The following is a 15,364-nucleotide window of genomic DNA, read 5'->3' as shown; positions in this document are numbered from 1 at the left end:
TAGTTTTGTTTCGTGGACTCCACCTTTTTGGACCAACATCTGGAGGTACATCATTAGATGTGGTTGTTATGCAACACTGGAAGGCCACAACCTCATGCCTTGTCCTTTTCCCTGATGCAAATCTTAGGAACTTTTAAATACTCTTTAGCCTTTGTCTCAGATGCACGTCAAAGCTCATCCAAACAAATGCGTTTCAAGGGCAGTTAGCCCAGTGACGAGAGTTCGCTACACAACTCTGCTGATCAATTCGGGGCCACGGACACCTGCAAGCTTCAAACTTCAAACCGCCGGAGGCCATGGCATCAAACTCACATTCAACCCTATTTGCGTCACGCTTGTACTACCGAATATCTCACCACTCCGGAGTCAAATAAGAATTGGATCCCGATTTCATCCTCGGCTTCAAATAAACACACCCCTGTATTCATATTATCAGCACTATGGTTCGTTACCAGTCAAGTGGTGGCAGGAGCTTTGGCGTTTCGTTGTCCAGATCTGCACCTCCACAATATATACTAGAATATACTAGATTACCGTTCCTTTTCCTATCGCCTACCGATGAGTGTCGTTCCTTTCTCCTGGCGTAGCCAATCTTCGACGCCAAGATGACGCTCACTGAAGCCTCATCGACCCTCTCACCCCTTCCATACGTCCTCTCCCATGGTTTGGTGGCGGTATCGACGTTCGGTCTCCTTTCATTCTTCTGCTCTACTTCCCTCTTCTTCTACCTTACTTACCGCCTGATCTCGTGGCATGTTCGTGCTGAAGTCAAGTCGTCACCAAATCAATTCCTGCTCTTAATTTACAACCTCCTCTTGGCAGATATCCAGCAAGCAATAGCCTTTGTCCTCAATATCAGCTCTTTACGAAACGATGGCATCTGCGCAATTGCAGTGCATACGTTCTTCAGCGTCATCAAGGAATACAGACTGCCAGCTCGTACTTTCTACTGTTGCATCGCCGGGGCCTGGATCTTCGTATATACCATGGGAGCTGTAGGCCCCCTTCTCCAGGGCGCCGATTTCTATGTCCGTGCAAACGCATGGGTAAGTCTGTTCTCTCCTCTGTTCGTCCAATGCTGATTTCCCTTCGAAGTGCTGGATCAATGAAGCCTACTCCTTGGAACGTCTCTGGCTGCACTACTTCTGGATCTTCGTCGCCATGTTCCTCACAATCGTCATCTACCTCTGTATCTTCATCTTCCTTCACACTGCACCGAACTCGTGCGCAATACTCAAACACCGCACTGAACACGTCAATCACGGCGCAACACCACTCATGATCCTCTACCCGCTTATCTATACCGTGTGCACTGCACCCCTTGCAGCCGGTCGCATCTACGCCATTGCTGGACATGAAGTTCCGCTTGGTTTCTTCGTTGTGGCTGGTTCGATGATCGCGTGCAATGGATGGCTTGATGTCTTGCTTTACGCGAGCACGAGGTCGGATATTGTGTTTAGCGAGGACCCACCGGGCGAGAACACAGGGTTGGATACTTTTGCTTTTCTTGGGAAAGGAGGAAAAGGGATGGGGACAATTACGACTATTGAGGCGGGTTTGCCGCAGAGGAGCAAGAGTGGGAAGGGGAGTTTTAAGAATCGGTTTGGGAGAGGGGTTGGTGTGGACGAGGACATTAATGGGAGTCAGGAGATGTTGTATGGCTTGGGTGAGATTGGTGTTAAGGGCGAGGTTACGATTACGGTAGATGATTTGCAGGTGCCGATGGAGACAGCGCAGAGGGATGGCAAGGATAGTAAGGGGTTGCAGAGTGGAGGGAGCGAGGTGAGTTGGGAGGATGCGAGGAGTGTGAGGAGTGTGCAGAGCTATGACACTTTGGGGTAGATGGCTCGCGCTGGAAAGGAAGGATGGCTGATGTCGTACTTCTCCACTGGTAGACGGGGGACTTTAATGGTTGGTGTTGCTATTAGGCGGCGCAAAGGTGTGGAGAGGCTTTTTGATACCCCGAGGATATGTATACGATAAGTTGTATGATAGAACACCGGAGACAGTAATACGAGGGGTCATACAATGTAATACCGCACGTGGCCTGTCAACTCCGAATCCCCAAATGCCCAAGGAAAGGGCTGTGAAGTGTCACTTCACCCGAGCAATGGTTCTCTTTCCCCATGGTGCTCTTCTTGCGCTTGTCCTTGACCCTGTCCTGCTTCTGAGTCCACCTCAACATTCCTAGAACGCTTCTCTTCTATCGTCGCATAGATCAATATGGGATAGAACAAAGTCCTGCAGTAGGAGCTAAGTCAGTAAATAACCTTTAACATTCTTCACCCTATTCCGAATGCAGATCTCTCATGGATTTTCAACCACTTCCACGTCCCTGCTCTCAGCATCCACCAGCTCGATTCAAACCAAAAAATACCGTAAATGAATACCAAACTCACAATAAAACTACAACACTTATTCCAGCTCTCGCAATCCTCGGTCCCTTCGGCGGCCTTTGATATGGTCTATTCCATTGTTCTGGGTCGAAAATAGCATCAAGTAATAACCATAGCCAGAGTGCAGTCGCGAGACTCGATTTTGCGATCTCGAAGTAGAGGGTTATGAGGGGTGAAGTGCTGGTGTTGAGCTGGACGAAGACGATGAATATTATGGCGGCGGCGAAGAGGGCGTTGAATGTGGATGTGCTGGGGGGTGGGATGTTAGTGTGGTAGGTTTGGGGGGAAAAAAAGATCGCTTTCGAGGAACAGTTACATGAATTCGTAGATTGGCATGTTGGTGTAGAAGAGAGCCTCTAGAGCCCATTCTCCTAGGATTACCATTGCTGGGAGAGCGACGAGAGCTTGGAAGAGGCCGATCCCTCGGGCCATTTGTTGGCCTACTGTGCGCGGCATGATGATGTCGCAAAAGGTGAAACAGAGAATACTATGAGAGAATAGTATGAATGAATGGAGATGATATAAACATCTGATAGTAGAGATAAATTGAGGGTCAGGTAAGTATTTGGCCGGCTAAAGGTAGTACCAAATGTTGCAGCCTGAATCTTGGATTGAGGTGGTTGGACAAATTGTGCAATTGAGGAAATGGGAATTCAGCTGCCTAGAACTTATGATGATACACACAGAACATGGTCTCGGCTGGGCTTCTCAATCCTTCAGAGGAAAGTATCCTGCCGTCTGTGCCGCTGAAGGATTATCCTAATACTTGAGTAAAAGATGCAAATCCACGAAAGAGAATGGTGACATATAGAGCGGGAATTAGATGCAAACAAAACAAAATCAAAGCAACAAACAAGCAGCAAAACCTTCCACAAATGAACAATAATATACAAAAACTTGAAGAGCAGTTGGGGCTCAAGTTACAATATCTCGAGGTCTCGAGCTTCACAAGTGATAATTAAGGGTCATGTGACCCATTACATCAGAGTGGCTGAGTGGCACACCAAGTTGCCGTTAGCGAGACGCTGTTCCTCACCAGAAAAAAAGTCTGTTTGAAATTTCCAAAGATCAATTTTATAATACAGACAGAGAATCTAACATTTAAGTCATTTGTACTTGCACTTCACTATTTGGTCTAATTTTCTTCAATCTTTATAAGGCTGTATTGCCACCACTGCCCCTCAGCCAATCATAGCATTCACGTTGTTTAGTGGTCGTTATCCTGCGCCACATTGAAAACCCCTCCATCCCGCACCGATAAACTAGGTTAACTAACAAAATCTCGACCCTCCCAACCACAACCACAACTTCCTCCTCTTACCCATCTTCATCCCTCAAAACTCGACATCATGGTTTCAGCATCCAAAGCCGCCCGTGACGCCAAGAGGGCCGCAGAGGGAAAGCCTGCGAAGAAGACGGTCGCCAGCCGCTCCAAGGCGGGGTCAAAGACTGCTTCTGGTGCCTCCTCTGTCGCCGGTGACGAAACCCCTCCACTTCTCGATGATGAGGGAAACCCCCTCCCAGATGATGACCAGCCTGCAACTTCCGGAAAGAAGATGGACGAAGTCAAGAGACTGGCAGCCCAGATGGACAAGCATGGTCTCTCCGACCGTGTCACAACTGGTGTTCTCAGCTCGCTGAAGCAGAGTAGAGATGTTAAGATTACTTCCGTCTCCCTCGTTTTCCACGGCCGTGTCCTCCTCACCGATACTACTATGGAACTCACATATGGTCGCCGATATGGTCTCCTTGGTGAGAACGGTTGCGGAAAGTCAACTCTCCTCAAGGCTATCGATAAGCGCGAATACCCTGTCCCAGACCACGTCGATATCTACCTGCTCAATGAGGGTGCACCACCAAGTGATCTTGGTGCCCTCGAGTGGGTCGTGAAGGAGGCAGAGAATGAGATGGAAAGACTGGACAAGTTGGCCGAGCAGATCTTGGAAGATGATGGACCAGAGTCACCTCTTCTCATGGATCTTTATGAGGTAGGCAATTACCCCACCAACAATTTTATTTTTGCTAATATTGTCAGCGTATGGAAACCATGGACCCCTCTACCTTCGCCACCCGTGCTTCGCAGATTCTCACCGGTCTCGGATTCAACAAGGTTACCATCAAGAAGAAGACGAAGGATATGTCTGGTGGATGGCGTATGCGAGTGGCCTTGGCCAAGGCTCTCTTCGTCAAGCCTTCTCTCCTCCTCCTCGATGACCCAACAGCACATTTGGATTTGGAAGCCTGTGTGTGGTTGGAAGAATACCTCAAGAAATGGGACCGAACCCTCGTCCTTGTTTCCCACTCCATGGATTTCCTCAACGGTGTCTGCACCAACATGATCGATATGCGTCAAAAGCAACTGATCTACTATGGTGGTAACTACGACTCTTACTCGAAGACACGATCTGAGCAGGAAGTCAACCAAATGAAGGCCTACACCAAGCAACAAGATGAAATTGTCCACATCAAGAAGTTCATTGCTTCTGCTGGTACCTATGCCAATTTGGTCAGACAGGCCAAGTCCCGACAAAAGATTTTGGACAAGATGGAGGCAGATGGTCTGATCCAGAAAGTCGAGGAGGACCGTGTTTTCACTTTCCGTTTCGCCGATGTCGAGAAGCTCCCACCCCCAGTTCTTTCTTTCGACGATGTTACCTTTTCATACTCTGGCAATGCTAAGGACGATCTCTACAAGCATCTCGATCTCGGTGTTGATATGGACTCCAGAACAGCCTTGGTCGGACCTAACGGTGTTGGAAAGTCTACTCTTCTCCGCCTCATGACCGGAAAACTCTCGCCTACCGGTGGTGTTGTGTCCCGTCACACTCACTTGAAGATGGGTGTCTACAGTCAACATTCGTCCGAACAGTTGGATCTTACCAAGTCCGCTCTTGACTTCGTTCGTGATAAGTATGCCGATAAGTCCCAAGATTACCAATACTGGAGACAACAACTCGGAAAGTACGGTCTCAGTGGTGAGTCTCAGACTGCCTTGATGGGTACCTTGTCCGAGGGACAGAAGTCCAGAATTGTGTTTGCTCTTTTGGCTATTGATGGACCAAATATGTTGTTGTTGGACGAGCCTACCAACGGTCTCGATATTCCTACCATTGACAGTCTGGCGGATGCTATCAATGCTTTCACTGGTGGTGTTGTCGTTGTTTCTCACGATTTCAGGTAGGCTTCCATGTAGCGCTCACATTGACACAAACGCTAATTGTAATAGATTGCTCGACAAGATTGCAAAGGACATCATGGTGTGCGAGAACCAGACCATTCGCAAATGGCCAGGATCGATCGGAGAGTACAAGAACCACTTGCGAAAGAAGATGATGGCTGCTGGTGCCGTCTAAATTGGCATTCCTGTTCGGAAATAGCCAAACAAAAGTTGATGCTGCATTTCGGCGACCTTCAGTCAGTCACATAGCTTAGCTCTTGTAGTAGGTAGGTTGGGTTTGCATTTGGATGCTGGGTCTCTCATTAGCATGGGAAGGAAGCATTACTACCAACTACCTTACGATACATGAGAGCTGGATACGCCGATGGCGGGGATAGAATGTTGTGCTTTAGAGGCGTCCTGTTGAATTGATTATCGTTGAATTGAGATGAGGATACTGTTTGTGAATTGGGTCACAGCTCCAATTTTTGCATCCAACAGCATCCACTTCCAGAGTAACATCGTGACAACCACGTGACGGCAGATATTGAAGTGCAATCGCTTGTTGTAACTGGAGGTCAGTTATTTGCTTTGTGTTTCGCGGATGCAAACTTTAGAAGCTCCGTACCATTGATCCTGCATCCTTCATGCGAATTGTGCCAGCAGCGATCAGCCCATATTCTGTTGGAGAAATGGATTTCAGGATATGAGCCGAGTTTCTCTTAGTCCTCTACCTTTGGGACTTTCCCACAGTTCTTCAGTAAGTGCAGAATGTAATAATGACACTGGATTTTCTATATTACCCCTTGACTCGATACCACCCATTTACCTTTCTCTCCTGAAAACTCTTCCAACTTACCTTCCCCTTCACGGCTCAGAAATCCGAATATTGGCTCTTGGAACCCCAGACCACGCCCATACTCTGTACGGTCTAGCCTCTTGGACGGATCCTAGTGGAGGCAAACATCCCTCGCTTCCATCGACGGGGGTCCCACATCTGCCTCATGGGGCTGGAGCTGGACGGGACTGGGACTGGGACTGGAATGATTGCGAGAAACAAGAATGGAACGAGACAGCCAACAATGCAAAACGTAAGTCCGACTCCCCGAGTTGGTCGCAGGACCACACATAGACACGGAAATAGATGCACAAGAGAAATACAATAAACCGAAATGAAGAAGATGATGCTGTACGTGCTTACTCTCTATGATGCGCGTATGCAGGGGTAAGCGCTCAGCCAATGGCTGTAAGCAACTTATCGTCACCAATCTTGAGATGCGATGCGTGGAGAAGAGCGAGAGAGAGAGAGAGAGCAGGACCTGAGGGAGAGCGAAAACCATAAGATGGGGCGGACTCGCGCGCTGCGTTCGGCAAAGCAATAAGACAGGACAGGACGTGAAGGCCAGAACTAATAATTGTCTACCAGCAGCCCCCATTAATAATCTGTGTCCTGCTATTCATTGCCATTCTGCTGTACTGAATTCCGGTATCCTCATCCGCGCCGCCGCGTCAAGTCGCGAAATATTGGAGCGACATCTCCAACTTCCACCGAGAGGCAAAGCCAGCAAGCAGCCTGGCTTGTGCCGTGTGATAATTTAGTTCGCCTCTGACATCCAAGTATCATCTGCGCGCCCTCACACCCAACGCCCGCCCATTCGCACACTTTCCAATTCATCCATCCATTCTTCATTTGTAGGCGGGCTGAATCAAAACCAAGCTTCATTCGCATTGCATCGAATCCACTCCGTCTGGCTTTCCCATCCTGTCCGTCCCCAGAACAGATTCTATTCTACCGGCCAACAATCAATCAATCAATCATCCCTCCATCAACGCCAATTCACACCTTCTGCCAGCCTTCATTGTCGCTCGTGATGCTTCACTTGTAATTCTATCCATCGCATTTGCCATTCGCCGTATTGCCGACATCTGCGAGCATCAGACTATCTATGGAGCGCCGGTACAGTTGAATTTGCGAAGGCTGTGATGTATCGACACGAGGAAAGCGCGAGACGTGAGGGTGAGGTGGACTCCTATTCACCCCCGAAACCTCCTCACCACCAATTCAACAACCCGTACACGCCGGCGCCGTTAACAGCATCTCACATTCCGGGCCCGCCAGCTTCTCCCAGAGCTTTGACAGCCCCTTCAACCTATCAAAGCGACAAGGAAAGGGATTATCAGACTGCGCCCGCGCCCCGAGACAAACCTACGAGCAATTACTACGACCCAACATCAGATTCGAGCGAGAGGAAGCCGTCGGAAACACCTGCTTGGAAAGAAAGCCAGGCCCAAACACCACAAGTACGTGCAGTCGCACTGAATAAGAGCCGCCGCTACGGCTAGAAATTATCGACCCAATTGCTAACGTCATTCTATCCAGACTCGAGAACCCTACTCCTATCCTCCATCTTCCGTCGACCCATCGAAATATTACAACGGAACATACACATCCCCTGCCGCGCCATCATATCCTCCTCGATCACCTGTCTCACATGCGCACCCTCGCCGGTCGTCAATAACACAATCACCAAGGATGGCCACGATGGCTTCACCAACTCTGCGGCATAATGGAGTAGTCGTGATGGGGACTCCCGTGAATGAACCACCACCTGTCGCAACTGTACGTCAAGATAATTTATCATGTTCTACAACGCAAGCTAATTTATTTCATCAGACACCAAGTCGCCCAGCAGACCCCATGGCTTTCTCAAGTATCCTCTCCAACGCGGATCCAACCCCCAAACCAACACCACCTCCCTCCGTAACAAAGCAACCTCGCAAGACATCACGACATATCGACACCCACGCAGCCTTCCCCCGGCCCATCTCCAGAGACAGCTCGCGCCAGTCATCTGCTGCCCCTGCTCCCACACCTGCCTCACGGGTTCCGGCGAAGCGAAAAGCAAACGGAGAACCAAAGAAGGTATCTCCCAAGGCGAAGCAGTTGACAAAGGAGCAAGAAAAGGACATTCAGGCAACGATGGCGAAGATTGAGGCAGAGGCTGGGAATATGGAACTAGACGATGTCGACAACGAGAGAGCGACATATAAGGCACGCCATCTGAAGCGCAAGCTCGACACTGAGGTTTTAGAGACTTCAAAGACCAAGCAGCGAAGAACTGTCTTTGGGGACAAGATGGTTGCAAAGCTTGGACGACATGCAGATTATGGTGAGATGCGATATCGAGACATCCACCTTGATGCTGCAGTCACGTCAGTACAAGAAAAGGAGGTCCAGGCCGAGAAGGAGCGGAAGAAGGATATGCAGCGGAAGCGTCGTCGCGAGAAGACTGTGGCTACGAACATCGAGCAAAAGGAGATTGCTATTGCCAAAGCCCAGGCTGCGGAGGATGAAAACGAGCGACGGAAGTTCATCAGAGAGGCACAACGAGCAGAGAAGAAGGCCCAACAAACGAAGTTGATGCTGGCTCGTGGTGACAAGGGCTCAGATCTTAGAGCAGTCTCACCACTTGAGCCAAATCTTGTGGGCGGTGTTATGTCTACATTCCCAACTGCCGACGAACCTGCGAAAGCCAAGGGTAAGCGCGGCGGTGCCAGACCAAAGAAGTCCAAGGAGCAGAAGCAAGCAGAGAAGGACTCTGCCGAAGCTGCTCAAGCTGCAATTGATGCTGGAGAGGAGCTTGCGCCACTACCGGTGATCAGAGAGGAACCGAAGATCAAGCTGAAGTTCAATACCAAAGAGCTCAAGGAAAGCCGGGAAGAATCGCCAGCATCATTCGAACCATATGTCTCCAAGGGATATAACCAGATCTATGATCAGATTTGGAGAGATCTGGCAAGAAAGGATGTGAACAAGACATACAAGGTCGCAGTCGAATCTTACGCCGTCAGAGCATCCAACTTGAAGAAGACGGCGATCCTGGCGTCAAAAGAAGCAAAGAGATGGCAACTCCGTACGAATAAGGGTACCAAAGACCTTCAGGCCAGAGCAAAGCGTGTCATGCGTGAGATGATGTCCTTCTGGAAGCGCAACGAGCGAGAAGAGCGTGACCTCCGAAAGGCAGCAGAGAAGGCCGAGATTGAGAGCGCGAAGAAGGCAGAAGCTGATCGAGAAGCCAACAGACAGAAACGCAAGCTCAACTTCTTGATCTCGCAGACTGAATTGTACTCACATTTCATCGGCAAGAAGATCAAGACTGATGAGGTTGAGCGATCGACTGATCATCCTGATGTTGCTCCAACCGACAAGGATCCAAATGCTCCCACAGTCGATGTACCTGACCATGATGGCATCACAGCTGCTCCAAAGGTAACAAACTTCGAGGACCTGGACTTCGATGCAGAAGATGATTCGGCTCTCAAGGCTGCTGCTATGGCCAACGCGCAGAACGCTATCCAAGAAGCTCAGAACAAGGCCCGAGCCTTCAACAAGCAAGATGATGGCCCAGCAATGGACGAGGAGGGAGAGATGAACTTCCAAAATCCTGCTGGAATGGGCGATGTTGATATCGAACAGCCGAAGATGCTCAATGCTCAGCTCAAAGAGTACCAACTCAAGGGTCTCAATTGGCTGGTCAATCTCTACGAGCAAGGTATCAACGGTATCTTGGCCGACGAAATGGGTCTTGGAAAGACCGTTCAGTCGATTTCCGTCATGGCTTACTTGGCTGAGAAGCATGGCATCTGGGGTCCTTTCTTGGTCGTTGCACCTGCTTCTACCCTCCACAACTGGCAACAAGAAATCACAAAGTTCGTCCCTACTCTCAAGGTCCTACCTTATTGGGGTACAGCAGCGGATCGAAAGGTTCTTCGAAAGTTCTGGGATCGCAAGCACGTGACATACACACAGGACGCTCCGTTCCATGTTCTGATCACCTCTTACCAACTGGTGGTCTCCGATGTCGCCTACTTCCAAAAGATGAAGTGGCAGTACATGATTTTGGATGAAGCTCAAGCTATCAAGAGCTCTTCTAGTTCGAGATGGAAGAGTCTGTTGGGTTTCCACTGCAGGAATCGACTCCTGCTTACCGGTACTCCAATTCAGAACAACATGCAAGAATTGTGGGCTCTTCTACATTTCATCATGCCTAGTTTGTTCGATTCTCACGACGAGTTCAGCGAATGGTTCTCCAAGGACATCGAAAGTCACGCCCAGAGTAATACGAAGCTCAATGAGGATCAACTGAAGCGTCTACATATGATTCTGAAGCCTTTCATGCTTCGTCGTGTTAAGAAGCACGTCCAGAAGGAGTTGGGTGACAAGATTGAACTTGACATCTTCTGCGACCTCACCTATCGCCAACGTGCATACTATGGTAACCTTCGAAACCAGATCAGTATCATGGATCTGATTGAGAAGGCAACCATGGGCGACGACCAAGATACGGGGACTTTGATGAATTTGGTTATGCAGTTCCGAAAGGTCTGTAATCATCCTGATCTGTTCCAGCGTGCGGAGACGACATCACCATTTTCATTTGGACATTTCGCCGAGACTGCTTCATTCATGCGTGAGGGTCCTCTGATCAATGTTGCATACTCGAGTCGAAACTTGATTGAATACGAACTTCCTCGACTTGTCTGGCGCCATGGTGGCAGACTGGATATGCCAGGACGGGACAATGAAAAGGCTGGGTTCAAAGGCAGATATCTGGACCAGTTGATGAATGTCTTTACGCCAGAGAATATTCGCAACAGTGCAAACGGTAGCGAGGCCTTCTCGTTCTTGCGATTTGCTGATTCTTCAGTCGAGGAAGCTTCCGACGCCTCGCGAAAGGATATCTTCTCTCGAGCTGTAGATCTTGCAAAGAAGCCTCGCCGACTTGCGCCACTGGGTATCGTGTACGATGAGGAGGAAGAGAAGAACTTCACTCCCGCTCAAGCAATGCTTCAGATTGTCGAGAGAAATGATCGAAAGCCATTGGCTGAAGTTAGCAACGAGGGATATCTCAACAAGCTGTTCAATGTCGCGAAGGATGTCTTTGCTGATTCTGGTCTGAGTCGTGTTGAGCAGTGTGGTCGACCAGCCGTTACTGCGCCACCGATTGAAGTCTTCTGTGCCAGTCGTGGAGCTGTGATGGAGAAGGAGAATGTGCTTTTCAACGTTCCTGTCCGTCGCGCTCTGTATGGTCCGTCACCTGTTGAGGAGAAGGCTTTGATCACTTCGAAGATTCCCGTTCCGTTCTGGCCTACTACGAAGATGCTGCCTGCTCCAACTTCTGAAAAGCAGCGCTTCACAAACATTCGCGTCCCTTCCATGCGTCGCTTTGTCACTGATTCTGGAAAACTTGCCAAGCTCGATGAGTTACTGTTCAAGCTCAAGGAAGGTGGACATCGTGTATTGCTCTACTTCCAAATGACTCGAATGATCGATCTCATGGAGGAGTACCTCACGTACCGCAATTACAAATACTGCCGTCTCGATGGTTCGACCAAGCTTGAAGACAGAAGAGATACGGTTCACGATTTCCAGACGAGACCAGAGATCTTCATCTTCCTTCTCAGTACGCGTGCCGGTGGTCTTGGTATCAACTTGACCAGTGCTGACACTGTCATCTTCTACGACTCCGACTGGAACCCCACCATCGACTCTCAAGCCATGGACCGAGCCCATCGTCTCGGCCAAACACGCCAAGTCACAGTCTACCGCATGATCACGCGCGGCACAATCGAAGAACGTATCCGCAAGCGCGCCTTACAGAAGGAAGAAGTCCAGAAGGTCGTCATGACTGGTGGTTCAGGCGGCGGTGTTGATTTCAACACCAGATCCAAGGAGAACCGTACCAAGGATATCGCCATGTGGCTCGTTGACGATGATGAAGCTGCGGAGATTGAGCGTAAGGAGGCTGAACTTGCTGCGCAGGAGGCAAGTGCGCCACCTGAGAAGGCGAAGAAGAGAGGAAAGAAGAGAAAGGCGGAGGCGGGTGGGAGTTTGGAGGATTTGTATCATGAGGGTAAGCTTCACTTTCACACCAGCTTTCCAAGTGGAATTGGGCTAACAAATTTTATAGGCGAAGGTCATTTTGATGATGGATCGAATCGTCCTTCTGGTGCTGCTACGCCTGTTCCCGGTGACGGCACTCCGGTCGGTCATAAGGGAAAGAAACCTCGCAAGCAGAGCGCTAAGAAGGCGAAGACTGCCAAGCAGAGACTTGCTATGGCGGATGGGGATGTGGATATGGCTGGTTGATACACTGAATGATTGCATGCATGGATTGGTAGGATAGGATGGGATGGGATGGGATGTGTACTTTAGTAGAACTTGCGTGCGTGCGCGCGCGCCAACACCCACATGTGTTCCTTCTTCCTACTTTACTTTTATTCTTTTTCATGCTGGGAGCCAAAAGGGAAGCGTTTGACGTTGAGCTGGCATATTATTTATTGTCAGTCAGTCAGTCAGTCAGAGTAGAGATACAGATACAGAGAAGTACGGACTCAGATACGGACAGTATACAGGTGCTGCAACAGGGCAAAAAAAAGTGCTCCGATGATATGGAGCTTTTATGTTACCTAGATTTCTCGTTTGGCTTTTGTTTGATTAACATGCATATACACACACACAGGGAGGGGAGGGGAAGGGGGGGGGGGGGGGGGGGGGGGGGGGCTGTGGATAGGAGGGGAGGTGAGGAGAGTGTTTGGCTTGCTGGCTGGCTGACTTCGTGGGGCGGGTGTGGCGTTGGGATAGTGATAGGGGTGATTAAGGAAGATGAAGGTGGGAGATGAAGGTGGGAGATGAAGGTGGGAGATGAAGGGGGATGAGATAGCATGGCTGTATTGTATTATATGCATGGTGCATTGATGATCTTTGTGTGCAGTTCTTGGGATTGTGAGATTGTGAGATTGTGGGATTGTGGTGTTGTGTTGAGATTTTGCTGGGTGTGATGGCTTTGGGTGTTGGTGGTAGTTGGGGGGTGAAGATTAGGCGAGCGAGACGAGTCAAGCTAAGGGTGTTGGTTTTAGTTTGACTTGTTGAAGGGTCTGTTGAAAGTTCTCTCTTTTCAGTTAGTTTATCAGGCCTCTGCCAATTCAACTGCTCCTCTTGTCCGGAGCGATAGAGCGATTAGAGCTTATGTGGTCGCATAGATGATATTAATTATTTCTTTCTTTGCAGTGTGAATATCTACTACAGCTAAGGCTTATAACTATCCAACGCAACATCAATCACAATCTTCCCCTTCGCCCTCCCAGTCTTCAACTTCGCCATCGCCTTCGCCCCATCCTCTAACGCAAACTTCTGATCAATCACCGGCTTCACCTTCCCATCCTTAATCCACCCCGCCACCCTCTCAAGATCCTCCGGCCTAGGCGCCGGCCAAAACCCATCAATCTTCCCCTTCAACCCCCCCAAAAACCTCGGCACCACCGCCCTCTTAACCATATCAACCACACTCCTAACCGACAACTCCCCCGCAACCAAAACATACGACGCCCCAGGCTTCGCATACTCATGCCACCTCCACCACAACTCCCTGTCTTCAATATGCCCCACATTATCAACCGCATGGTCGAACTTCTCCCCACTAGCTAGTAACGCCGTAAGCACGTTCCCAGCTTTGTAATCAATCACCACGTCTGCGCCGAGCCGTTTACACAATTCTACATTCCCCGTCGAACACGTAGTCGTCACATGACACCCTACCGCCTTCGCGAACTGGATCCCCAGCGTCCCAGTCCCCCCCGACCCACCATTAATAAAGATCCGATCTCCTTCTTTAACTCTCGGAACGATAGACTGGTAGGCTGTCAACCCCGCTACGCCGAGCACTGCTACGTCTAATACATCCACCCCCGAGGGGACGGCGATGGCGTTGTGCTCTTTCACGAGGGCGTACTCGGCCAGTGCGCCGCCTGCGAGGGGTGAGGTGCCTGCTACGCCGAATACGAGTTGCCCGGGTGAGAAAGGGGAACCGGATGCTGGGGTGGTGATCAGGCCGGCGAAGTCGAGGCCGGGGGTGGCGGGGTGGGTGACTAGCAGGCGCCCGAGGAGGGGGAGTTCGCTGGGTTTGTAGTCTACTGGGTTGAGTGCTGTGGCGAGGATGCGGATTAGGTGTTGGTTTGGGAGGGGGGTGGGAATTGGGGTGGTGGGGTTGAGGTGCATGGTTTGGGAGATGCCGCCGGGGATGGTGGTTGTGTATTGCCCTGGATGAAGGGGTTAGTTTTTGTTTTGGGGGAGGGTTTGGGTTGGGTGGGAATAGAAGTGAAGGGAGGAGGAGGAAGAGGGCTCTGTGGTGACGGATCAGGTGTTCATTGAAGACGTTCTGATAGATATCTCAGGGACAGTGTTACTTACAAGCTCGCATCGTAGCTGGTGGACCATCGTCCTTGGTATCGGCCATGATGGTAGTTTTAGTCTCTCAATGAGACAGTGATACACTTATTGCTTGGAACACACGATGTTATCTGAAATAAACGCTCGGGTGCTGAACGTAGTATTTAAGGTCTTCATGTGAGGTTGAAAAGCACGTCTTGATGTTTCATCGTGAAGCGAGATGCTGCCAACCATCGCTTCTTGATTGGGTTTAGCGTGTGCCCTCGGGACGATTTCGGATTCCGTGGATGTGTGCCCTGTGGAAGCCTAGAACTTCGGTGGGCAGAGGCCTGTCATACTCCGGACAGTACCTCACTTTAGCGCATGCAGCCTGTACTTTTGGGCTGGTTTTCCGCAACGCTAGGCGAGTCGGGAAGGGGTTCAAGCGAGTCCGAATGCGATGTTGACATTTTGTCCGAGTGGTGTATATCATCATCCCTTGTTCTTTCGGCAGTTCATGTTGTGTAAAGCCGTCGTTAGTTACAGAAGAACTCCTGCCATGCAGTCTTTACATCGTCATTATACTCTTCGTTCTGTCCTTAT

General features: G+C 49.9%; 4 protein-coding genes across 4 annotated transcripts; 2 read left to right on the top strand and 2 right to left on the bottom strand.

The window, feature by feature from the left end:
- Positions 1-605: 605 nt before the first annotated feature.
- ONS95_009526 (uncharacterized protein) lies at positions 606-1,842 on the top strand (the record flags this gene model as incomplete). Its single annotated transcript, XM_058503125.1, has 2 exons — positions 606-1,046; positions 1,096-1,842. 2 exons carry the CDS (start codon positions 606-608, stop codon positions 1,840-1,842), a joined length of 1,188 nt encoding a protein of 395 aa, XP_058362059.1.
- Positions 1,843-2,028: 186 nt separating this feature from the next.
- ONS95_009525 (uncharacterized protein) lies at positions 2,029-3,432 on the bottom strand. The gene is made up of 3 exons (XM_058503124.1): positions 2,713-3,432; positions 2,400-2,645; positions 2,029-2,241 (listed from the first exon to the last, which is right to left on the bottom strand). The coding sequence occupies exons 1-3, from the start codon at positions 2,850-2,852 to the stop codon at positions 2,100-2,102; spliced, it is 528 nt and encodes a 175-aa protein (XP_058362058.1). The 5' UTR covers positions 2,853-3,432; the 3' UTR covers positions 2,029-2,099.
- A 313-nt stretch (positions 3,433-3,745) lies between these two features.
- Positions 3,746-5,749, top strand: ARB1 (ABC transporter ATP-binding protein arb1; the record flags this gene model as incomplete). Its single annotated transcript, XM_058503123.1, has 3 exons — positions 3,746-4,384; positions 4,432-5,573; positions 5,623-5,749. 3 exons carry the CDS (start codon positions 3,746-3,748, stop codon positions 5,747-5,749), a joined length of 1,908 nt encoding a protein of 635 aa, XP_058362057.1.
- A 7,847-nt stretch (positions 5,750-13,596) lies between these two features.
- ONS95_009523 (uncharacterized protein) lies at positions 13,597-14,952 on the bottom strand. The gene has a single exon (XM_058503122.1). The coding sequence runs from the start codon at positions 14,609-14,611 to the stop codon at positions 13,643-13,645; it is 969 nt and encodes a 322-aa protein (XP_058362056.1). The 5' UTR covers positions 14,612-14,952; the 3' UTR covers positions 13,597-13,642.
- Positions 14,953-15,364: the final 412 nt, after the last annotated feature.

The sequence above is a fragment of the Cadophora gregata genome, assembly GCF_030347475.1.
Source record: "Cadophora gregata isolate MNR1 chromosome Unknown scaffold_3, whole genome shotgun sequence".
Classification (NCBI taxonomy): Eukaryota; Fungi; Ascomycota; class Leotiomycetes; order Helotiales; family Ploettnerulaceae; genus Cadophora; species Cadophora gregata.
This window is presented reverse-complemented; position numbering and strand designations above follow the sequence as displayed.